The sequence below is a fragment of the Heterodontus francisci genome, chromosome 19 (genome assembly GCF_036365525.1).
Source record: "Heterodontus francisci isolate sHetFra1 chromosome 19, sHetFra1.hap1, whole genome shotgun sequence".
NCBI classification, from domain to species: domain Eukaryota; kingdom Metazoa; phylum Chordata; class Chondrichthyes; order Heterodontiformes; family Heterodontidae; genus Heterodontus; species Heterodontus francisci.
This window is the reverse complement of record NC_090389.1, coordinates 18,782,138-18,807,829: the sequence shown is the minus strand read 5'-3', so window position 1 is coordinate 18,807,829 and position 25,692 is coordinate 18,782,138. Positions and strand designations below refer to the sequence as shown.

The 25,692-nt window shown below is 47.3% G+C and overlaps 1 protein-coding gene across 3 annotated transcripts in view; it reads left to right on the top strand.

The window, feature by feature from the left end:
* Positions 1-25,692, top strand: part of srgap3 (SLIT-ROBO Rho GTPase activating protein 3) — a 340,865-nt gene that overhangs the window by 273,336 nt on the left and 41,837 nt on the right. For all 3 annotated transcript variants that reach the window (XM_068051424.1, XM_068051426.1, XM_068051425.1), the window contains exons 12-15: positions 1,772-1,874; positions 11,261-11,321; positions 12,056-12,133; positions 24,622-24,756. In XM_068051424.1, the coding sequence (XP_067907525.1) occupies positions 1,772-1,874; positions 11,261-11,321; positions 12,056-12,133; positions 24,622-24,756 (377 nt within the window). The remainder of the gene's footprint in view (positions 1-1,771; positions 1,875-11,260; positions 11,322-12,055; positions 12,134-24,621; positions 24,757-25,692) is intronic.

Sequence of the window (25,692 nt, the reverse complement as noted above, 5' to 3'; positions counted from 1 at the left end):
CTGCTCTGGATTAAAAGTTCCTTCCTACACTCCTGGTTATTTTATTCCTACGAGCTATTCAACAGGCTTTGGCTCCCTCCTTGGCCTGGTCGGGCCTGTGGACTCTTCTAGAATGACACACACTGAAACAGCTGTGGGATGCAAGGTTAAGAGGCAGCCCTGGGATATAGAGATGTGGTGCCTATGTCCGCAGAGTTACCGGACAGTCTTGGATAGGGAGTGAGAAGGCTCCTGTGGGATTTGGAACTGATAGGAAGAGACTCTTCCATTGAGCAAGAAGACCTGATGGCTCAATTGCTAAAAATAGTTCATGAGTCTGAACCATGAACCTGTACATATCTCAAAGGCCATTGGTTCTAAATCTCAGTCTGCACTGATTCATGCAGGGGGAAGACGGTGGCGTAGTGGTAATGTCACTGAACTAGTAATCCAGAGGCCCAGGTTATCGGTCTGGGGACACGGGTTCAAATCCTACCATTGCAGCTAGTGGAATTTAAATTCAATTAATTAATTTTTTAAAATCTGGAATTGATGGTGCCATGATTGTCATAAAAACCCATCGGGTTCACTAATGCCCTTTAGGGAGGAAAATCTGCTGTCCTTACCTGGTCTGGGCTACATGCGACTCCACACCCACAGCAATGCGTTTGACTCTTAACTGCCCTCTGAACTGACCTAGCAAGCCTTTCAGTTGTCGAGGGCAATTGGGGATGGATAACAAATGCTGGCCTTGCCAGCGACACCCCATGAAAGAATTTTTAAAAATGCAGAGTGTTGGCAAGGTGCTATAACTAGCCACACAGCACTTGGGCTCTATAGAGGCAAACCCAGCCAGACTGCTTGCTCCTGATACCCACTGCACTCCTGCTGGAAAGAATGCTGCTGTTGGGAATGGACAGGAGCTGGCTCCGCTGTGATGCCCTCTGCAGTTAAATACCTACCACCACTTGCTATCTAAGTTCACAGGTGAATTCGGCACTCATTGGCAACACCACAGGGATGGTCACCGGTAGTGACACACTATACACCGAGACTGGCAGGCAGCAGCAGTTGCCGAGCCTTCGTTCTGTTCCCGGCCCCCGATGGATGTAAGTTGGGATATTCGCGATGGTGCGACTAGATATAAAAGAAGGATAGTTTGTTTTGGAATCCCACCCAGCTGTCACCTCAATGAGTGTTAAGTATCACTCATCCCCAATATAACAATACTTACTAAGCGCACACCCTAACCAATAGTAGCAGCTCAGCAATCAGAACATCTGTCAACATCTGGAGCATTTCAACACGAGTACTCCAGTGCGAGAAATGTCAACTGGGACCTGTCAGCTATCCTGTTTATACACGCTTGGTAACTTTTCAAATGCTTGCTCCCTGTTGGATTCGAGCTAGGAAATATTGGCCAATCTATTTATGAATGGAGAGTAATGATCAGGTCTGAGTGACATCCCTCCATTTCACCTGTGAAGAATGGCCTTGTGAGTGATGTTCCAGAGGGTGCCCAGCAGCAATGGGATCAAAAAGAAAACAGGGGTCAGCACCTCGAGAGGAGCAGAGGGGAAAAGTAGTTGGTTTATAGGTCTTCATTATGCTTGTGTGATAAGTATAATGTAATAGGCACTGACATCAAACAAAGTGCTATTTAATGGTGTGCTGTTTTAGCTGCTGTTGAACATTGCTTCTGTACTTGGATGATTAACTCTTGTTTCTTAGATCCAAATTCTTCAAAGTATATTGTTTTCTCTGTGTGTTGATTTTGTTCCATTTCTCTCAGGCCCCCATCGCTACCCCCTAAGCCACAGAAAATGAGGAAGCCTAGGCCTCGCTCACAGTATAATCATAAATTGTTTAATGGCGATATGGAGACCTTCATACAGGTACTTGGTGGCAGGCGCTGACAGACTGCAAACGCTGAATGGAATGGTGGCTTTCTGTGTCTTTCCAAACCCTTGCTAGTTCTGTCTCATCTGGGGCTGTGGTGCATCTCTCTTGCTCTTAGTGGGCTGTCGGCCTAGTCAAGCTTTGCATCCAGGTAACCACTGGAGTATTAATTGCAGATATTTACCTACCTACCATATTTGTGACCTAGTCAAGGGTGTAGCATTGTCAGAACCTAGATAAAAATTGTCCTAAGGGAGAGGTGGTGGAATATCGTGGTGCCGAGACAAAGGCAGGTTCAAGTCTTGCCCCATCAGTTCCAAATCTGAGAGGTATCGTGCAGGGAGACACTGGGAAAAATAGAGTCAGGCCTGGGCAATTTCTGTCCTTCTCAAATCTGCCACAGGGGACTTTGAGGTCAGACTGGGAGCAGGTTACAAGCCTCAGACCTGCACTCTCAGCTGCAAGAATCAGGCCTGGACTGCTGAAGAAAAAAACCCACTCCCCTCCTCCATATAATAAAGAATATATATCGCTACAAAATTCTGTCAAAGATTATTACGATATTATTAACAGTAATTATTCTTCTACCCACCCAGGACTCTCGGGGCCTGATTTTTAAAGAGTCCCGTGAGCCTGCTGAAGTCAGTCAAGTGGTGGCTCATTTCAGTGTAATACTGAGCCACACAGATCAGAGAGCCTTGGCTTCCATCCCTGCTCTGTTTTGTGCTATAGTTGAACTCAGGGAGGGACAAAGGTCAACCAGAGTTCCTGCTCATTGTTATCCAGTGGGCTTTCCCCCAACTCGCTAACCCCATTCCTGCTGTGCTGGAATATGTGGACACAGTGTGTAGGCAGGATCTGACTCAGCTATGATCTTCCCAGGTCAAATAGCCTGCTAACGCTTCCTGGTGGACACAGGAAGGAACGGCTGCTTGGGTGAGATCCTAGACAGCATTTGACCCATGTGAGCAGATGGCAGCAAGATCCGCACCAGCAGAAGAGGGATTGGTGGGGAAGCCGAGGGGTTCTGTTTTGTAAGCTCAAGCAGACTAAAGATAGCATGACCAACCTGAGACAACACAAAGAGAATTAGGTGAAACATCCACCTTATTATTGACTGTTCTTCTCCCATTTTCTCCCCATCTCCCTGGAAGGCATTGAACTCTGGAGTTTGTTTATTTGCCTCTAGCATCCAGTCTATCTAAATGTTGCGATATTATCTGCCATCAGTTTCCTTCGCTGGCTATTTAGCAATTTTTTTTAAAAAGTCCCAGTGCACCCTTCTCTTGAGTGCCAAACCACAGTTGACGCAGAGACCAGTTCTCTTGCAATGCCAAATCTTTTCCTTTTGTATTTATTCTCGTGATGTGGGCTGCAGTGGTCAGCCTGACATTTATTGCCCATCCCTAGTTGCCCTGACAACTGAATGGCTTTAAAGACCACTTCTGCCCTCTCGTCCTAGGACGTTGAACCCTCCAGTACCTCACCAAGAGGCCACTATTCATGACGGTGTATAGTGGGAAGCTATTTGATTATGTGAGGCATCACAGTGAAGCCCAATCCTGACCTTGCCCAATCTCCACTTTCTGGTCAAAGTTTGTACACAGCACACAGGGGTGAGACTGCTGACTCATTTTCCACCATCCCCCACCCCCCTCAAACCTCCACCCCCCCCCCCCACCCCGCCACCGACTTCCTATGCCAGCTTGGTTGAGATCAGCTAACACAGCAACACAGCACAGACCTGTAATAAAACCTAGGACCCCTCCAACTCTATGACTTAGTAGTGTAACTAGGGCTGAATTCACCATATTCAAGATATGGCAAGGCTGACATTTATTGCTTACCTCTAGTTGCCCTGACAACTGAATGACCTTGCAAAGCCATTTCAGTTGATGCTTAAGAGTCAACCACATTGACCTGAGATTGGATTCAAGTATAGATCAGACCAGGTAAGGACAGCAACTTTCCTTCCGTAAAGGACAATTAATGAACTGGTTGGGTTTTTAACGACAATCTGATCACTTTGTGATAACTTACAATACAGCATAAGGAGCATTTGAGGTGCAGACAGCCCCAGACTTGATAAGCTGCCACTGCATTCAAGCCTCTCTGACCTGTCCTGAGGCCTCTGTGGGATTGTGCGGGACCTGACTTACTTTTATTCTTTGCTTCATCTGTGTTTTTTTCTTGCTTTGCCGCTGACAGAGGAAGAAGGAATGCCCGCACAAGGACTCAGGTATACACTGTAGAGCTAGCTTCTGAGACAAGGGAGGGGTGTGGGTCCTCCAGAGGACTGATGTCACTGGTTACCCAGGACACCATTTCCATGGTGCTGTTCTAATCCTCGGAGGATTTGTAAGGTTTGGAGAATAATGGTTTTTCAGTCAAGCAGTTTTAGTAGCGCTAAGTTATGGGACAAGCATACAGTACCACAGTGAATGTGGGAGCGTCCTCATCAGGAGTTAGCGTTGCTTTGGAGTCTCCAGGAATTGAAGATATATCACCTGGGCACTGCTGCAAGAAACCTGGGTGAAAAATCATAGGGGCGTGCAAAAAATTATTTATTTTTGATTTAACTTGAACACTTTTGCTTATTGGTTATAAGGGTATTGAAGATGGGGGATTGGGGAGGCTCCTTGACTGGGCAAGGCAGTGGAGGTGGGAGGTCATGTTAGAAAACCTCCAGGAATAGGTCTAACCAAAGTTGGTGACTCCATTAGGAACCCCTTTCAAATGGGGAGTTATCTCCATTAGGAGCCCCTTTTGAGGAAGGAGTGTCTCCGTCAGTAAGAGAGAATATTGAGATGATAAGAGGAATTGTTTTAGAGGGAACCCGAGGCCATGCTCAGAGTTGACAGCTCTTATCAGTTTGATGTTGCTAATCAACATCTGCCATTGTCAGACCTCTGTAAAGAAAGCTGCCCAGGTAACGTCAGTAGTGACTCTGTCTTTAAGGGAAAGTGAAGAGGACAGAGAAATGTAATGCTATCAAATCAGAGCTGGTTTGAGACCAGATGAATGCTACAATCTACCTTCAAATAGGGGCTTCATAGCTCTAGTTCATAAAAGCTTTTTGCTTCTGTTCTGTACACACAATGCAAGATTGTAATACCCATCATGGAAGTGTCATTTTGCTGCTTGCATGTAACATCACAAAGTTGCCTCGGCTTTCCCTCCAATAGGGAAGTAATGGACCTCCTCCCATTACTGCCCTGACCCACCAGTAGCATGGCTGACACCATAGTGTGTGACCCTACACTCTCCCTTGTCTCTCCATGACACAATGCTTACCTACTCTAACCGTCCTATGTGGCACTTTAATTTAAGGAGCTGAGATCACGAGGAAGAGTTAAGTAAATTAGGTTTGTTTTCTTCAGAAAAGATCACCTGTTGAAAGTTTTCAGAATTACAAAAAGGTGTGTCAGTATGGTGAAGGGAACACAAGTTGTAAGTTAGGAGGCTAGGAGTAAATACACCAGGGTTTTTTTTTCTCATTTGTGCACCAAGCTATTCGAAAATGTCATTCAAGTTGGAATTTTAAATAGGGGTCAAGAGGTAATTGTGGAGAGGCATCCTGGAGTGGACAGGATTTGAGGGAAAAGGTGGCTAATTGGTGCTGCTCTATTTGGAAGCAACAGACTTGTTCAGCTTATACAGCTCATGACATTTTCTACTCTGGAAATTCATCTGTTGACCATTATTGAATTCAGATCAAATGTAATGCACAGCAGGTAGGGAAAGAGGAGAAAATCATCAAACCCCAGAGACCTGACTCTGAGAAACCAGTGTAGATCCTCTCACATTCCATCATATAACTTGTTCAAATTCTACTTGAAGTCCCTCAGATCCACTTGGCATTCTCAGTGGGTTCCCAGCATTGGTGAGTATGCAGTGTGAGTTGTGTTTGGGATGAGGGTGAACATTCCCTTGCACAGAGTTGTGTCTGGGCTTCATACTTAATGGTAGGGTGGCATATGGATGTGATTGCAAAGGGGAAAATTTACCTTCAATGCTTTACTGAAAGACCATCAAACCCTCTGAAACAAACCCCTACCAATGCGGCTGAGACCAGCTAACCCAGCACAGAGCTTGAATAAAACCTGGACCTCCTTAATTCTATGGCATAATCGGGTCTGAATTCACCAACTGAGCAATTTTTAAAAAATTCATTCTCTGGATTTGGACGTTGCTGTCAAGGCCGAGATTTATTGCCCATCCGTAGTTGCCCTGAGTAGCGGGCTGATAACGTAAGAAATAGGAGCAGGAGTAGATCATTTGACCCCTCAAGCCTACGCCCCCCATTCAATACGATCATGGCTGATCCTTGACCTCAATTCCACTTCACAGCCAGCTCCCCACATCCCTTGATTCCGTGAGAGACCAGAAATCTGTCTATCCCAGTCTTAAATAAACAACGGAGTCTCTTGCTAAGCCGCTTCAGAGGACGGTTAGGAATCAACCACGTTGGGTGTGGGACTGGAATGACATTGGTCAGACCAGGTAAGGATGGCAGGTTGCCTTCCCTGAAGAGTCTTAGTGAACCAGCTGGTCACTTTTTTTTTTACTGATACCAGGGTCATATCACAGCCATGACCCCACCATCCAAGCAGGAATCAATCAGGAGCAGGACCTCCACCCAAGCTGATCTCCCACCCTCATAGCCCCAGCAGTACTGATGCCAGTTGTAAATCCCTAACCCCAGAAGAGGTCAGCTCACTTCATGTGGACTGGGAATCAAACTTTTGCTTAGATTATTCAATGATTCCCAGTGAAGCAGAAAAGGCTGAAAAAAAAAACAAATAAGAGCAGCTGCTTCCTAGGCCTTCAATCTGACTGAATCCGCACTGTTTAAATTTAACTAAAAATGGCACCCACAACAAAGAGTTGGGGTGGGGGGGTGGGGCGGTGGTGGGGGGGTGAGGGTACTGATAGAACGGGATGAAAAGGCACTGCAGATAAGAGGAAGAGATGTAACAATATGTCCGACCTATGAACAGGGGGTGTTGGGGGGAGATGAAAGCCTGTGATGATTTGCCAGTGGCAAGCATCCTTCAACTGCCCGAGCTGTTCTAAAGTGCAGACAATAATGCCGTTACCAATGGCAACAGAAGGGAACTGTTAGAAACAAGATTGCATCCAGTAAAATCTGAGCTTCTGGGACAACAGAGGGCTGATAGGAGACTCAGCAGTGAGCTGACATTACTAGAAACAGCATTCATTGGGTAGGTTATAAAGAACCAACCCAAGTATCTACGGTAATCCTGTGACTCCCTCTCATCTTCAGCTGCTTTCCCCCGCCCCCCCCACAACCACCACATAACACGCATGACACACGAGCAAATCTCTTGTCAGTTTCTTGCTGCAGCACAGAAACATGAAAGGTTTAAATGGATTTAATTAAACAGATTCATTGTCTGCCTATTTTTGCTGTGATATCTCCCTTGCTCCAACATCTGGGGGCGAATTAACATTCATCTGAACTTGTGTTTTGCATATTTTCCTAATTAGTATGCAAATTATGACAGGGATTCAAAGTCTTTTTTTGATTCATGTAAACATAACTTCCTCCAAATAAAAAAAAGTTTTCCACTTTTTGCCAAACATTTTAGCCGATTTCCTAGAGAGCCTGTGTGGGGATTCAGTTCCGCAGGCTCTGACAGTTCTCCTGGGCCTCAGGCAACCAGCCATCATTGTAATATCTTACAAACACACATGCATACACATGATTGTAGCAAGAGGGAATGACCTGGAGCAACAGCAGAGAAGGTTAAGGGGAAATTTAAAAGAGGTGTTCTGAATGACAAGGGGTTTTGATGGAGTAAATAAGGAGCTTCCAGTGGCAGAAGGGTTAGTAATCAGAGAACACAAATTTTAGGTCATTGGCAAAAGGACCAGAGCTCAGTTGATGAGAATTTTTTTCTGCAGCGACTCGTCCGAAAGGGTGGTGGAAGCAGATTCAATAGTAACTTTCAAAAGGGAAGTTGATAAATATTTGAAATGGAAACATTTACAGGGTTTTAGGGAAAAGAGCAAGATAGTGGGGCTAATTGGATAGCTCTTTCAAAGAGGCACAATAGGCTGAATGGCATCCTTCTATGCTTGTTAATTCTAAGGGCCCTTGTCAGCTGTAGTACCTCCACCACGCTCCCCTCACCATTAACACTGTCCCCCATTACACTGGGATCAGCTAATTCAGGACAGACCGCCCTTTGGCGGGGGATATGAAATGTCTCATAATGATGGTGCCTTATTGGTGTGTGAAAGTTTTGATATAAATGTACATTTTTGTCGTCTTCCTTTTATAAATCTGAGAGGTACCGGTTACATAGAATTTCCAGCACAGAAACAGGCCATTTGGCCTAACAGGTCCATGCCAGTGTTTATGCTCCACCCGAACCTCCTCCCACCATTCTTCATCTCCCCATATGATCATATCCTTCTATTCTGTTCTCCCTCATGTATTTATCTTGCTTCCCCTTGGTATTTACCAAATGCTTCTATGGTTGGCACGGTGGGTTAGACGTTGTCCATTTACCTCTAGCACCTTGGTTCCAATCCAGTGGTAACTGTTAAATGAGTCTGCATTGTCTGATGGCAGTACGGGAGGATAAGAAATGAGTTTGGCCATCTCCATCCAGATCCTAGTGAGTGTGCGCGCACAGCACAAAACTGCCTTTAATTTGGAAATCTCGTTTAGAAGGTGTCTGATTTGGAAAATGAAAAAGAAAACACATTTCTGAGGTTAGGTGTTAAGACCAGGTGAGAAAGGTGTCTGGGAGTCCCTCTCAGCCTTCACCTGGTCTTACTGTAACAGGGTTTAATTTTAAACACACCATGCTTTGAGCTCCCCCTTGGTGAATCCTTAGTCACCACTTTCCAATTATAAGGCAAAGAAATGAGCACAAACAGGCGTTCTTATGTTTAAAGAAGAAAAGTGAAATTTATTAAAAACTTAAACTGCAATTCGGATACACGATGCACCCACACTAGCATGCATACATGGTACACACATGCAAATAGGGACAGAAAAGAGCAGGAAAAAAAGTGAAAAAGTTTGAGGCAATCTCCGAAGGGTGTTTGATACTATGCTTCAAGCTCACTGTAGAGTCCTTGATTGTTGGTAGATCTTACTTTTTGTTGGGGCCCAGTATTCTTCTTAAACCTTGTTCATTGTAGGAGACTTTTCTTTCTTGGGGTTCATGTGGCTTGAATGGGTCTTCAATTCCGTGAGAAAGAGATGGGAGCAGGCAGAAGAGAGATCTTCTCAGCCCAGGAGCAAACAGCTTTCTGACTTTAAACACTTTCTTCAATTTAAAACTCCCCTAGTTGTCCAGCAGGTGGTCACATGACTGACTGGTTTGACCAGGTCTCTTCTGTGTATGGGAGCATCTTAGCAGTCAACCTGGAATGCTAGCTTCTCCACCTTCAATGTCTGGTTATTAAAAGTCCATTGTGGATTAAATTGGAGCAGGGAGTGGCCCCTTTGTCCTTTCCAAGTACTGTCTATTACGATGCAAATGTCTTTCCAGTCAAGGGTCTGGTTTTTTTTTTAAAAGCAAGTTCGTTCTTTACTCCAGTAACAGTTTAAAAATCAATGTTCATGTGGCGAAATTAATGTGCCTCATTCTTGGCAGGTGGGGGCCTGCATGACACCTCTACACCCAGGGGAATGAAATGCGATTTGAAAAAAAAAGGCGCATTTCATTAAAAGATTTGAGAGAAATATAAGATACAGAAAGAAAAATCATGCATTTCCCTCATTCATTTCCATTTATTCATAACTCTTAAAGCTGATTAAGATTGTCTTTTCTGGGTTCCAGGGCTGCTTTCATTTCCCCTTTTTGGCATCCCAGTTACCATGTGGTTCTTTGGGGAAGCTTTTCTTCAGTTTGCCCATTGCCATGACTGCCTAGGGTTTTGTTCCTGCTGAGGTAATGTTTTTTTCCTGGAGAGTTAGTAGTGGGCAGGTCTATCCTGAACTCTTTCAGTGCTTTGCTGAGTCATGCAAAGACTTTTGACTTCAAGGGATGGGTGGTTCCTTTTTTCTCTGACTATGGGGGAGGATTCTTTGTTAATCTCCCCTTTGTTCTCTGGGACATTCCTACCTGCAGGTATGTGTGCAGACTTGACTGCACACACATGTGGCACTTCGACTAGGAGAGGCGTCACCCTCACTGTTTCTGTGTCCCCAGAGGTCTCTCTTTGTCTCTGCAGGTTCCTGTAAATGCTGTTAGCAACTCTGGTGAGGTGCTTCGAGAGTTTGTATTTACATAGGAGGATGTGTGGTCTAACTTTTCACATTTTTCGGGGTTGGCTGACTGGACAGTAGGGGTTTTCATCTGGGATTCCTCCCGGACTTCCTTTAACCTGCCCTCTTGGTCACCTTTTCCCCTTCTCTTTCCAAACTTTGTCAGCCATGTGCCAGCCTGTCCCCATTTGTTCTCGGCATGAAAATCATATTTTAAAATAATTCTTGAAATAAATGAGTATTTTTCACCAAACAATAGGCATCATCTGCTGCTGCTTCTAAAGATACAATACCAATTTCCTAATTAGATCCAGGTGACCCATTTCATCTACGCACGTGAGCACCTTCAACTGGATATAATCCATGGGATTAATAATGTATAAAAGGAAGGAAACACTGATTTTTGCAGGACTCTGCTGAACACCAGACTAGATTTTCATACATACAAACATGAAAATGACGAACAGGAAAAGACTGTCTATCTACATTACACTCCCTATCCAACCATAGCCATGTAACCTGGAAGAGGTGAAATTCCAGGCCAATTAGGACGGGAAAAAATTTGGCAAGTTCCTCTCATAGCTACGAGAAAGTAAGTTAATAAATTAGTCTTCTCATCTAAAACTTGTTCACAAAAATGTTTTGATTAATAGTAAGATAAATTTCTATTGCCTTTATCTTGCCGAAATTTACTCACTGGCCCCCTATGTAAGACAAAAATTGTAATGTAGCCCCTCACGCATAAAGATTGGACAGTCCTGGTGTAGAGGAAGCTTTACTCTATGTCTAACCTGTGCTGTGTCTGCCCTGGGAATGTTTGATGGGATAGTGTAGAGGGAACTGTGAAGGAGGGATGAACAGGGGTTGGGGGAGAGCTGCTGCTATGAGTACTTATTTCTGAACCTATTTATGTGACTGAGCACTGCAGCTTTTGTACTGTTCTCAAATTAATTTGTAAAGCAATGATTTTCCCGAGAACTGATCTTAGGTTCACATAACAAGAGGTTCACATAAGGGCCCAGCGTGCCTCTGATCCGTGCTGTGCATTCACCCCTCAGTTCTGCATGTGGCTGTCTGGGTTCTTGCTGTGCACTCTGAATTCCTGACAATTTCTCTCTTTTTTTTTTTAAGGATTCTGGACAACCCATCCCACTTGTGGTGGAGAGCTGTATTCGATTCATCAATCTCTATGGTAATTCAAATTCATAAGTTAAAATTGTGTTTCTCCCCCTCTGTCCTGAATGTAGTTGTTCCTGTTGGCGTGCCATTATGTAGATCCCATCCAATACCTCACCCGTTCTTCATGTATGAGACTAGCAAGTCAGCGTCAGCAGGTTATTAAACATGATGAGCCCTGGTTACCTGGGGCCTAGCCACAGCTCATGTGTGGCTGAGGGTGGCCTGGAGTTGACCAATAGCTCACATATGGTTCACAGTCACCAGGGACCTAGCAACAGTGTTCATGTGGTTTCAGGCTTTTAGGACTCACCCGATGTCCTCATACATACATACACATTTTCCAGCAGAAGTCACTGGAGCAGAAACCCTGGCCTCCCAGGCACTGAGGCAAATCGTAGTGCCCCAAATTATATCCCAATTGGGATTGGCTAAGTCACTACAGAACAGGAATGGAATTGGATATTCAGTAGTAAAAGGTTGGTCAGTAAATCATGGTCCCATTGAGCTTGCCTCAAATTGGATTCTGAAATGAGGAATATACTCTTTGGATAAATACAGATTGATGATTGACTCTTCTGTTGTTAATAAAATGATGGAGTTACTGACAGAAGAATGATCTTGTGTCATGCCATAAAAGTATTGCTGTGCATAGTTGATGAGGTTGGTTAAATACAACTTCTGCTGGGCTGATTTGGGCTGAGCAGCTGCTTATCACTTTTTTTGTTAAAATGTCTGTTTTATTTTTAGGTTTACAACAGCAGGGTATTTTCCGTGTTCCGGGCTCTCAGAGTGAAGTCAATGACATCAAGAACGCCTTTGAGAGAGGTTAGTTTGAGGGAGGATTTAGGTGCTGTTGTCGTTCATGCTGTTAAAGCATTAAGGAGATGGATACACCGCTGTCCTATGTTACAACAGTTAAGTAAATATACATGAAGAATATTATACATCTTAATTAATGGCATTTAGTCAAATGATTCAAGGCTGCATGGAGTCCAAATACAGTTCGTGTGTGGCTCAGGGTTGCATTGGGCCTAACAATGTTTCATATGGTTCAGAGTTACTTTGGGCTCATTAACGGCTCATGTGTGGTGTGGGTTTCCAACTCATCTGGATTGGCCGGAGTCTCCAGGGATTGAGGATTATTTCCTGGACACTGCTGTGAGCAACCTGGGAGAAAAATCATAGAGAAGCAGAGTTTGCACCTTGGGATTTGGGCTTTATTCTGCAGACTAGCTTGTCCTTGCTTTTGGTGTCCTTTGCATATTCTGTGAGATCCTGCTCTGTCCTTTATTTGAAATGAACAAGTGGGTTACTGTCAGTCTCAGACGCAGTTGTGCCTTTCCAAAGCAATGATCCGTGATTGCTCGTGCATATACTGCCCAGTCAAAGGGAAATCCCGGATTTGTGAATGATCTGGCTGGTGGGTGGGACTAACTTTTTTTTTCATTTGTTTGGGGGATGTGGGCATCGTTGGCTTTGCCAGCATTTATTGCCCATCCCTATTTTCCCTTGAGAAGGTGGCGGTGAGCTGCCTTCTTGAACTGCTGCAGTCCTTGGGGTGTAAGTACACCAACAGTGCTGGCAGGAAGGAGTTCCAGGATTTTGACCCTGCGACAATGAAGGAACGGTGATATGGTTCCAAGTCAGGATAGTGTGTGGCTTGGAGGGGAACTTCAGGTGGTGGTGTTCCCACACATCTGCTGCCTTTGTCTTACTAGCTGTAGAAGTCGCGGGTTTGGAAGGTGCTGTCTAAGGAGCCTTGGTGAGTTGCTGCAGTGCGTCTTGTAGATGGTACTCACTGCTGCCACTGTGCGTTGGAGGTGGAGGGAGTGAATGTTTGTTGATGAGGTGCCAATCAAGCGGGCTGCTTTGTTCTGGATGGTGTCGAGCTTCTTGAGTGTTGTTGGAGCTGCACTCATCCAGGCAAGTGGAGAGTATTCCATCACACTCCTGACTTGTGCCTTGTAGATGGCGGACAGGCATTGGGGAGTCAGGAGATGAGTTACTCACCACAGAATTCCCAGCCTCTGACCTGCTCTTGTAGCCACAGCATTTATGTGGCTGGTCCAGTTCAGTTTCTGGTCAATGGCGACCCCCAGGATGTTGATAGTGAGGGATTCAGCTATGGTAATGCCATTGAACATGAAGTGGGGATGGTTAGATTCTCTGTTGTTTGAGATGATCATTGCCTGGCACTTGTGTGGCATGAATGTTACTTTCCGCTTATCAGCCCAAGCCCGGATGTTGTCCAGGTCTTGCTGCATGTGGACATGGGTGCTTCAGTATCTGAGGAGCCGCAAATGGTGCTGAACATTGTGCAGTCCTCAGCGAACATCCCCATTTCTGACCTTATGATGGAGGGAAGGTCATTGATGAAGCAGCTAAAGATGGTTGGGCTTAGGACACTACCTGGAGGAACTCCTGCAGTGATGTCCTGGAGCTGAGATGATTGACTTCCAACAACCACAACCATCTTCCTTTTTGCTAGGTTCTGACTCCAACCAGCGAAGAGTTTTCCCCCTGATTCTCATTGTCTCCAATTTTGCTAGGGCTCCTTGATGCCATACTCAGTCAAATGCTACCTCGATGTCCAGGGCAGTCACTCTCACCTCAGCTCTGGAGTTCAGCTATTTTGTCCATGTTTGGACCAAGGCTGTAATGAGGTCAGGTGTTGAATGGCCCTGGCGGAACCCAAACTGAGCGTCATTGAGTAGGTCATTGCTGAGCAAGTGCTGCTTGATAGCACTGTTGACAACCCCTTCCAACACTTTGCTGATGATTGGGAGTAGACTGACAGGGCGGTCAATGGCCAGGTTGGATCTGTCCTGCTGTTTGTGCACAGGACATACCTGGGCAATTTTCCACATGGCTGGGTAGATGCCAGTGTTGTAGCTGTACTGGAACAGCGTAGCTAGGTGTGCGGCTAGTTCTGGAGCACAAGTCTTCAGTACTATTACTGGAATGTTGTCAGGCCCCACAGCCTTTGCAGTATCCTCTGCCTTCAGTCGTTACTTGATATCACATGGAGTGAATTGGATTGGCTGAAGAGGTTAGGGACAGATGTTTGATTACTCTAGGTCAAGTCGGCATAAGGAGGGAGGAAGTGTTGGGTATTCTAAAAGGCATTAAGGTGGACAAGTCCCCAGGTCCGGATGGGATCTATCCCAGGTTACTGAGAGAAGCGAGAGAGGAAATAGCTGGGGCCTTAACAGATATCTTTGCAACATCCTTAAACACGGGTGAGGTCCCGGAGGATTGGAGAATTGCTAATGTTGTCCCCTTGTTTAAGAAGGGTAGCAGGGATAATCCAGGTAATTATAGACCGGTGAGCCTGACGTCAGTGGTAGGGAAGCTGCTGGAGAAGATACTGAGGGATAGGATCTATTCCCATTTGGAAGAAAATGGGCTTATCAGTGATAGGCAACATGGTTTTGTGCAGGGAAGGTCATGTCTTACCAACTTAATAGAATTCTTTGAGGAAGTGACAAAGTTGATTGATGAGGGAAGGGCTGTAGATGTCATATACATGGACTTCATTAAGGCGTTTGATAAGGTTCCCCAAGGTAGGCTGATGGAGAAAGTGAAGTTGCATGGGGTCCAGGGTGTACTAGCTAGATGGATAAAGAACTGGCTGGGCAACAGGAGACAAGAGAGTAGCAGTGGAAGGGAGTTTCTCAAAATGGAGACGTGTGACCAGTGGTGTTCCACAGGGATCCGTGCTGGGACCACTGTTGTTTGTGATATACATAAATGATTTGGAGGAAAGTATAGGTGGTCTGATTAGCAAGTTTGCAGACGACACTAAGATTGGTGGAGTAGCAGATAGTGAAGGGGACTGTCAGAGAATACAGCAGAATATAGATAGATTGGAGAGTTGGGCAGAGAAATGGCAGATGGAGTTCAATCAGGGCAAATGCGAGGTGATGCATTTTGGAAGATCCAATTCAAGAGTGAACTATACAGTAAATGGAAAAGTCCTGGGGAAAATTGATGTACAGAGAGATTTGGGTGTTCAGGTCCATTGTTCCCTGAAGGTGGCAACGCAGGTCAATAGAGTGGTCAAGAAGGCATACGGAATGCTTTCCTTCATCGGACGGGGTATTGAGTACAAGGGTTGGCAGGTCATGTTACAGTTGTATAAGACTTTGGTTCGGCCACATTTGGAATACTGCGTGCAGTTCTGGTCGCCACATTACCAAAAGGATGTAGATGCTTTGGAGAGGGTGCAGAGGAGGTTCACCAGGATGTTGCCTGGTATGGAGGGCGCTAGCTATGAAGAGAGGTTGAGTAGATTCGGATTATTTTCATTAGAAAGACGGAGGTTGAGGGGGGACCTGATTGAGGTGTACAAAATCATGAGAGGTATAGACAAGGTGGATAGCAAGAAGCTTTTTCCCAGAGTGGGGGATTCAATTACTAGAGGTCACGAGTTCAAAGTGAGAGGGGAAAAGTTTAGGGGGGATATGCGTGGAAAGTTCTTTACGCAGAGGGTGGTGGGTGCCTGGAACGCGTTGCCAGCGGAGGTGGTAGACGCGGGCACGATAGCGTCTTTTAAGATGTATCTAGACAGATACATGAATGGGCAGGAAGCAAAGATACAGACCCTTAGAAAATAGGCGACATGTTTAGATAGAGGATCTGGATCGGCGCAGGCTTGGAGGGCCGAAGGGCCTGTTCCTGTGCTGTAATTTTCTTTGTTCTTTGTTTGTTCTAAGACTGGCATCTGTGATGCTGAGGACTTAAGGAGGAAGCCGAGATGGGTCATTCACTCGGCACTTCTGGCTGAAGATAGATGCAAATGCTTCAGCCTTGTCTTTTGTACTGATATGCGAGGCTCCCCCATTGTTGAGGATGGGGATGTTTGTGGAGCCTCCACCTCCTGTCAATTATTTAATTGTCCACCACCATTCACGACTGGATGTGGCAGGACTGCAGAGCTTAGATCTGATCCGTTAGTTGTGGGAGCACTTAGCCCTGTCCATTGCATGCTGCTTCCACTGTCTGGCATGCAAGTAGTCCTGGGTTGTAGCTTCACCAGGCTGACACCTCATTTTTAGGTATGCCTGGTGCTGCTCCTGGTATGCCCTCCTTCACTATTCATTGAGCCATGGTTGGTCCCCCAGCTTGATGGTAATGGTAGAGTCGGGGATATGCCAGGCCATGGGGTTACAGATTGTGGTCGAATACAATTCTGCTGCTGATGATGGCCCACAGCGCCTCATGGATGCCCAATTTTGAGTTGCTAGATCTGTTTGAAATCTATCCCATTTAGCATGGTGATAGTGCCACACAACACGATGTTGGGTATCCTCAATGTGAAGATGGGGCTTCATCTCCACAAGGACTGTGCGGTGGTCACTCCTACCAATACTGTCATGGACAGATGCATCTGCGGCAGGTAGATTGGTGAGGACAAGGTCAAGCAGGTTTTTCCCTCATGTTGGTTCCCTCACCACCTGGCACAGACCCAGTCTAGCAGCTATGTCCTTTAGGACTCAGCCAGTTCAGTCAGTAGTGGTGCTACCGAGCCACTCTTGGTGATGGACATTGAAGTCCCCCACCCAGAGTACATTTTATGCCCTTGCTCCTCTCAGTGTTCCTTCCAATTGGTGATCAACATGGAGGAGTACTGATTCATCAGCTGAGGTGGGGGTGGTGGTGGTAATCAGCAGGAGGTTTCCTTGCCAATGTTTGACCTGATGCTATGAGAGTTCATGGGGTCCTGAGTCAATGTTGAGGACTCCCAGGGCAACTCCCTCCCGACTATATACCACTGTACCGCCACCTCTGGTGGATCTGTCCTGCCGATGGGACAGGACATATCCAGTGATGGTGGTGTCTGGGATATTGTCTGCAAGGTATGATTCTGTGGGTATGACTAGTCTGTGGGACAGCTCTCTCAATTTTTGCACAAGCCTGAGATGTTAGTAAGGAGGACTTTGCAGGGTCGACAGGGCTGGGTTTGCCGTTGTTGTTTCCAGCGCCTAGGTCAACGTCAGGTGGTCCGTCCGGTTCATTCCTTTTCTTTGACTTTGTAGCAGTTTGACATAATTGAATGGCTTGCTAGGCCATTTCAGAGGGCATTTAAGAGTCAACCACATCGCTGTGGGTCTGGAGTCACATGTAGGCCAGACCAAGTAAGGACAGCAGATTTCCTTCCCTAAGGACATTAGTGAATCAGATGGATTTTTACAACAATCGACAGCAGCTTACTTCTTATCCTGGTATATCCAGCAGACCAGAAGGAATAAATTGCACTTGCACTGAATGGAGAAGAATAGCACATCAGCACATAAGAAATAGGAGCAAGAGTAGGCCTTCCGGCTCCTCAAGCCCACTCCACCATTCAATATAATCATAGCTGAACTTCTACATCAAATCCACTTTCTCGTCCTGTCCCCATATCCCTTCGTTCCCTTTGTGCCCAAAGATCTATCAATCTCAGACTTGAATATACTCATCGACTGAGAATCCACAGCTCTCTAGGGTAGAGAATTCCACAGATTTCACAATTGTCTGAGTGAAGAAATATCTCCTTATCTCAGTCCAAAATGGCCAACCACTTATCCTATTAATACTATAGAGCCCATTTCACATCAAGACCCAATCAATGGAGATAATCTGTTTCAGAAATATTCAAAGTAAGTCAATGTATCAAATGTCTTCTATTCATAGCATCCCAAATTACGCACACTATCCAATTCATGGAATTTCAGATGGTTTATGGACACAGCCTAATGCCTATTGGAGTCTTCAGTTACAGCATTGCTTTCCTTAAAGCCAGAATCATTTATAAAATGTTATTGTGGAAATAGTTTTTGGCAATTGCCTATCTGTAACTGTTCTTTGTATTGATACTATTTTTGACTTGCAATATAAATGATCAACATTAAAATATACAAACTTAAAATATCTGTATTTTTTTTTAAAATCAGTTGTTCAAGAATCTATCTGAAAGTGCCTCAGATGTAGTTTGAAATAAGATTGCTATTTCATTCTATTCCTGACTAAAGGACCTGAGGGCATTAATCTGCAACTTTGTTCCTATTCTCTACTTTCCTCCTCTTGAGGACACTTAATCTTCCTGAGTCTGGTTCTATGTGTGCAAAGAAACTCAACTACAAATGACCCAACTTTTACTGACCAATCATCATGTGATCAATTGAGACATGATCAAACCTCCAGGAATACGTCCCACCACAGTTGGCAATCTTAATTGTGGCTCAGGATTACCATGGTCCTAGTAATGTCTTGTGTGGCTCCGGGTTCCCTTGGGCTTAGTAATGGCTCAAGTGACTGAGGGTTATTTGGAACTTAATGCTCATGATGTGTAGCTCAGCATTATCCAGGGCCTAGTAGCATATATGTGGCTCAAGGTTACTAGCTTTTATCTCTCAGATTTTCTCTTGTGCTCTCTTTCTCCTGTACTCTCTGTTTTTGCCTCTCTGTCTTCATCTTTGTCTCTAATTTTTTCTCTCTTTCTTTCTCTATTTTTGTCTTTCTGTTTTTGTGTGTTTTTCTCTCTATCTCAGTCTTTCTCTCTCTCCCTGTTGGTAGCACTCCTTCCTTGGAGTCAGAAGACTCTGGGTTCAAGTCCCACTCCAGGACTTGAACACAAAAATCAAGGCTGACACTCCAGTGCAATACTGAGTGAGTGCTGCACTGTCTGAGGTGCTGTATCTCATATGAGATGTTAAACTGAGGTCCAATCTGCCCTCTCAGGTGGATGTAAAAGATCCCATGGCACTATTTCAAAGAAGAGCAGGGGAGTTCTCCCCAGTGCCCTGACCAATGTTTGTCCCTCAATCAACATCACAAAAAAAAGATTATCTGGTCATTATCACTTTTCTGTTTGTGGGAGCTTGCTGTGTGCAAATTAGCTGAGGTATTTCCAATGTTACAACAGTAACTGTACTTCAAAACTACTTAATTGACTGTTACGTTTTTGTGTGTGTGTGTGTCTCTCTTTCCATCTGTCTCTTTGTCTGTGTCTCCGTCTGTGCCTGTTTCTCTGTCTGTTTGGAGCCACGATTTTAACCTAGCTTGTCCAGGTGAGAATGGGATGTGTTCGGGTTGACCGTCCTGTTTACTTGCCGCCCGGTTTCATATTTCATTCATTTCAGTGGACTTCAATGTTTTCACTGGTCAGCTCAGGTTAAAATTGAGTCTTCAGTTTTTGTCCCTCTCTCTGTCCACTTCTCTCTCCCTCTCCACCCCTCCCCTCTCCCGCTTGCCCCCCACCTCAACCCCCTCACCCACCCTTCTCTCTCTCTTCCCCCCACTCTCTTTTCTCCCTCCCCCTTTTCCCCCTCCGTTTCCCGTCTCCCTCTTTTCCCCTCTCCCTCTTTTCTCCCCCTCTCTCTCTTTTCTCCCCCCGTCTCTCTTTTCTCCCCCCGTCTCTCTTTCTCCCCCCTCCTTCCCCCCCCACCTCTTTCTCTCTTTTCTGCCTCTCCTCATTGTTATGACTGATGCTTGTTTGATTTAAGAGCTATTTTGTGTTGTGACAAGAGAGAATTTATGTTTAACATGAGACTTGCCTGGATAAAAGTTCTGGTTTTGCTTTGAACTGTTAAAAGCTGCTGTTTTTTGGACTAAAGGAGGCAGTTGGAAACTGCATATGGATCTGCCAGGAGTTCAGAAGAAAACTGTTACCTCTCTTTGAAGAATCTGTGTTCTTGAAAAGCAAAAGCTTGTATGAAGTTGTACTGTTAATTCAGTCCCACTTCTTCACAGGTCACAACATACCAATATATTTTCCCGCTTACCGAAACAGCCAATTAGATACTCTATTTGTCCCCAGAATAAAGCACAACAACCAGGTTTCTTTAATAAACAACAAAATTATTATACACCAAGTCTTAATCAATAATGAAGTAAGTATATACGTAAATTGAAATATTAAAGCCCCGTATTTTTATATCCTAGCCCTCACGCACAGGCACATACATCCAAAAACCAGTTAACCGGGAAATAATGGGATTTTTATTTAAAGCTGTTACAAAGAAATGGAAGGAATTTTTTAAAAAACTTATCGTGAATATGAAAGTCCTTTGTTTTGGCGAGGTGTCCCAAAGTCGAATAGTTGGCTTCCACTTGGAATCTTTCTAGGCGAGGTTAATGAACAGTCTGTTTGGGTAGGTGTTCAAAGAAATTCAACTGCAGAAGGCTTCACATAGGTCTTACAGCAGATGTACAGCAAAAGAGTTTCAGTTCTCACACACATTCGATGCAAAGTCCTTTTAAAGATGCAAGGTTTCAGCAAGCATTCAGGATGTCTTCAAGAATGCAAGAGGCAAGAGTATAACTCCATACAAGCTTTTGCTTTTCAAGAGCAGAGATTCTTCAAAGAGAGGTAACAGTTTTCTTCTGAACTCCTGGCAGGTCCATATGCAGATTCCAACTGCCCCCTTTAGTCCAAAACACAGCAGCTTTTAACAGTTCAAAGCAAAACCAGAACTTTTATCCAGGCAAGTCTAATGTTAAACATAAATTCTCTCTTGTCACAACACAAAATAGCTCTTAAATCAAACACCCTGTGATGTTTACTTGAATTCACCTACTTTCCAGTAAAAGCTTGTTTACTGGTCAGCTTTTGTTGAACTTCCTTTAAAAAAAAACCACCCAAAGCTCAGCCTCTAAAGTTTAAAAATATAGATTCCAAGTTTTAACAAAAAATATGACTCTCGTAACCCCAAATCTCTCCCCCCTCGCTCTAATCCCCCCTCGCTCTAATCCCCCCTCGCTCTAATCCCCCCTCGCTCTAATCCCCCCTCGCTCTAATCCCCCCCTCGCTCTAATCCCCCCCTCGCTCTAATCCCCCCCTCGCTCTAATCCCCCCCTCGCTCTAATCCCCCCCTCGCTCTCATTCCCCCCTCGCTCTCATCCCCCCCTCGCTCTCATCCCCCCCTCGCTCTCATCCCCCCCTCGCTCTCATCCCCCCCTCGCTCTCATCCCCCCTCGCTCTCATCCCCCCTCGCTCTCATTCCCCCTCGCTCTCATCCCTCCCTCGCTCTCATCCCCCCCCTCGCTCTCATCCCCCCCCTCGCTCTCATCCCCCCCCTCGCTCTCATCCCCCCCCTCGCTCTTTCGCCCCCCTCGCTCTTTCGCCCCCCCTCGCTCTTTCGCCCCCCCTCGCTCTCTTCCCTCCCCTCGCTCTCTTCCCTCCCCTCGCTCTCTTCCCTCCCCCTCGCTCTCTTTCCCCCCCCGCTCTCTTTCCCCCCCCGCTCTCTTTCCCCCACCCGCTCTCTTTCCCCCCCCGCTCTCTTTCCTCCCCCTCTTCCCCCCTCGCTCTCTTCCCCCCCCTCGCTCTCTTCCCCCCCCTCGCTCTCTTCCCCCCCCTCGCTCTCTTCCCCCCCCCTCGCTCTCATCCCCCCCCCGCTCTCATCCCCCCCCGCTCTCATCCCCCCCCGCTCTCATCCCCCCCCCCGCTCTCATCCCCCCCCCGCTCTCATCCACCCCCCCGCTCTCATCCCCCCCCCGCTCTCATCCCCCCCTCGCTCTCATCCCCCCCTCGCTCTCATCCCCCCCTCGCTCTCATTCCCCCCTCGCTCTCATCCCCCCCTCGCTCTCATCCCCCCCTCGCTCTCATCCCCCCCTCGCTCTCATCCCTCCTCGCTCTCATTCCCCCTCGCTCTCATCCCCCCCTCGCTCTCATCCCCCCCTCGCTCTCATCCCTCCCTCGCTCTCATCCCTCCCTCGCTCTCATCCCCCCCTCGCTCTCATCCCCCCCTCGCTCTCATCCCCCCCTCGCTCTCATCCCCCCTCGCTCTCATCCCCCCTCGCTCTCATCCCCCCCCTCGCTCTCATCCCCCCCCTCGCTCTCATTCCCCCCCCGCTCTCATCCCCCCCTCGCTCTTTCGCCCCCCTCGCTCTTTCGCCCCCCTCGCTCTTTCGCCCCCCTCGCTCTTTCGCCCCCCCTCGCTCTTTCGCCCCCCCTCGCTCTTTCGCCCCCCCTCGCTCTCTTCCCTCCCCTCGCTCTCTTCCCTCCCCTCGCTCTCTTCCCTCCCCTCGCTCTCTTCCCTCCCCCTCGCTCTCTTTCCCCCCCCGCTCTCTTTCCTCCCCCTCTTCCCCCCTCGCTCTCTTCCCCCCCCTCGCTCTCTTCCCCCCCCTCGCTCTCTTCCCCCCCTCGCTCTCTTCCCTCCCCTCGCTCTCTTCCCTCCCCCTCGCTCTCTTTCCCCCCCCCGCTCTCTTTCCTCCCCCTCTTCCCCCCTCGCTCTCTTCCCCCCCCTCGCTCTCTTCCCCCCCCTCGCTCTCTTCCCCCCCCTCGCTCTCTTCCCCCCCCCTCGCTCTCTTCCCCCCCCCTCGCTCTCTTCCCCCCCCTCGCTCTCTTCCCCCCCCTCGCTCTCTTCCCCCCCCCTCGCTCTCTTTCCCCCCCCTCGCTCTCTTCCCCCCCCTCGCTCTCTTCCCCCCCCTCGCTCTCTTTCCCCCCCCTCGCTCTCTTTCGCCCCCCTCGCTCTTTCGCCCCCCTCGCTCTTTCGCCCCCCCTCGCTCTTTCGCCCCCCCTCGCTCTCTTCCCTCCCCTCGCTCTCTTCCCTCCCCTCGCTCTCTTCCCTCCCCTCGCTCTCTTCCCTCCCCTCGCTCTCTTCCCTCCCCCTCGCTCTCTTTCCCCCCCCCGCTCTCTTTCCTCCCCCTCTTCCCCCTTCGCTCTTCCCCCCCCTCGCTCTCTTCCCCCCCCTCGCTCTCTTCCCCCCCCTCGCTCTCTTCCCCCCCCTCGCTCTCTTCCCCCCCCCTCGCTCTCTTCCCCCCCCCTCGCTCTCTTCCCCCCCCCTCGCTCTCTTCCCCCCCCTCGCTCTCTTCCCCCCCCTCGCTCTCTTCCCCCCCCTCGCTCTCTTCCCCCCCCTCGCTCTCTTTCCCCCCCTCGCTCTCTTTCCCCCCCCTCGCTCTCTTTCCCCCCCCTCGCTCTCTTTTCCCCCCCTCGCTCTCTTTCCCCCCCCTCGCTCTCTTCCCCCCCCTCGCTATCTTCCCCCCCCTCGCTCTCTTCCCCCCCCTCGCTCTCTTTCCCCCCACCTCGCTCTCTTTCCCCCCACCTCGCTCTCTTTCCCCCCACCTCGCTCTCTTTCCCCCCACCTCGCTCTCTTTCCCCCCACCTCGCTCTCTTTCCCCCCACCTCGCTCTCTTTCCCCCCACCTCGCTCTCTTTCCCCCCCCCTTGCTCTCTTCCCCCCCCCTCGCTCTCTCCCCCCCCCCCCCCACCACCCCCGCTCTCTTGTCTCCACCCCCCCCCCCCCCCCCGCTCTTTCTTCTGCCCTCTCCCTCTTTGCGACTCTGGGCTGTATACCAAATTGTAATCAAGATAGAGGTGTAAACGGTGGTAGAAGTTGAGCAGTTAAATCAGGCCCCAAAGTAATGAGAACACAGCGGGTGTTGGTGGTATATCGATAGCTTCTGTTTTACTGACAGTGCAACAGTTTTGTAAGCAAAGATTCACATACGGTACATTAACTGACATCAAGGGAGATTGCACATTTTAATAGAGTTTTAATGAGTGTTTGATTTTGTTAGTAAATTAGTTTTAGACAAATTGTACAATTACCCACTCACCTGGAATAAAGCCCTTGGGCGTTTGAGTGAACAGAAAAGTGAAATAAGAACTTGCCCTGTTGTGATCTCCTGCATTAACCCAGAGACTGCCGGCTAGGCCAGGGAACTGCTAATCTCCCTGGGCCTGCTAGGTTTGTTTATTCTCAGCTCACATATTATGACTTGAAAACAGTAATGAATCTACTCAAACACTGGATCTGACTTAATTACAGGAATATTAACCCGAAACTACTGACCCCAGTACTCCTTTCCTCAAAACCCAAGATTGCATTACCCAGTCAACACTTCCTGATTTACCTTATCTATTTTTACTCTTGATCCTTGTTGTTGTCCTGTGCCATGGGCTTTGGCCTCAGTAAAAACTATTGTGGGGAAGTGCATTTTAACTGGGAATGGGTTTTGTGAGGGTGAGGTGAACGTCCAATCCGCTCAATGTCATCACTTTCAAGCCAGAGCGGTTTTAACTCCCAGGCCTCATTTACATGCTGCCCGCCCACGCCATTCCTGGAACATGCAGAAAGGTGGCCGCCCTCTGACAGGTCAAAATTGTGGGGCCCAGATGCTGCCCGTAGGCCCCATGGTAAGTTGCGGGGGAGAAGGAAAATTGGGGCTGTTTTGACAGTGGGTAGTTCAGAATAGCAGAGACCCAGACTTTCCTTCTGGGGCCTGGAGCAGCACTCATTAATCTTCGATACAAACATCTCTGTTCGAGGTCCAGTGAACAGCAGTCCCTAGGGTCTTGCATTAATACAAATCCTTTCCTTTTCAAACTAGGCGAGGACCCCCTTGTGGATGATCACAATGAACACGATATCAACTCGGTAGCTGGGGTCCTGAAGCTGTACTTCCGAGGCCTGGAAAACCCACTCTTCCCCAAGGAGAGGTTCCTGGATTTAATCTGCTCCATCAGTAAGTACGGGCTTGGCGATGATGATGCTGCGATGTGTGGAAAGATGTCTTGGCATTAATGAAGGCTGTAGGCCCTGCTCCTGCTCTAGCTAGCATCAGTGAACATAGCACAGACCAGGGTGGAAGTTCAGGATCATAAAGGGCAGTGTGTTTACCCTGATGAGCCCTGGAGCTGGCAATAAACCAAGGAGTCGCCACACAGAGCGAATGCAGATTTAAAGTGATTGGCAAAAAACCAGAGGGGAGAAAAGAGTTTTTTTTTACACAATGAGTTATGATCTGGAATGCACAGCCTGAAAGGGTGGTGGAAGTAGATTCAATAGTAAAAGGGAATTGGATAAATACTTGAAAAGGAAACATTTACAGGGCTATAGGGAAAGAGTAAGTGGAGGTGAACTAATTGGATAATTCTTTCAATGAGTTAGCAAAGGTATGATGGGCCGAATGACAGCTTTCTGTGCTGTAAGATTCTACATGGCTGATCAGCATCTGGGAGAGGAGCAGAGGGTCATGTTTCAGCATGGTCTCATCATCAGAACAAGCTGAAGAGGTCGCTCTTTATCCCTCAGTCAACACTGCAAGAACAGATTATCTGGTCATTATTACATTACTGTTTGCTGTATGCGTACTAGCTGCTGCGATTCCTGCATTCCAAATGGTGACAACACTTTAGTACTTCATTGGCTGTAAAGCACTTAGAGACATCTGGTGGAAGTGAAAGGCACTATATAAATGCAAGTCTTTTTCTCTTCCTTTAAGCAGCAGTGGCTGACCTGAGGCCGTTAATGCCAGGTGATGAGAGTGGAAATCCATCCCATTATGTGACCCCAAGGATGCTGCACCTCATCTTTGGTGATACCCAGCACTCAATGACAATGCTCTCACATTCTCTGAGAAGCACTGCAAACTGATGGGATGTTTTCCACAATGGTTGCC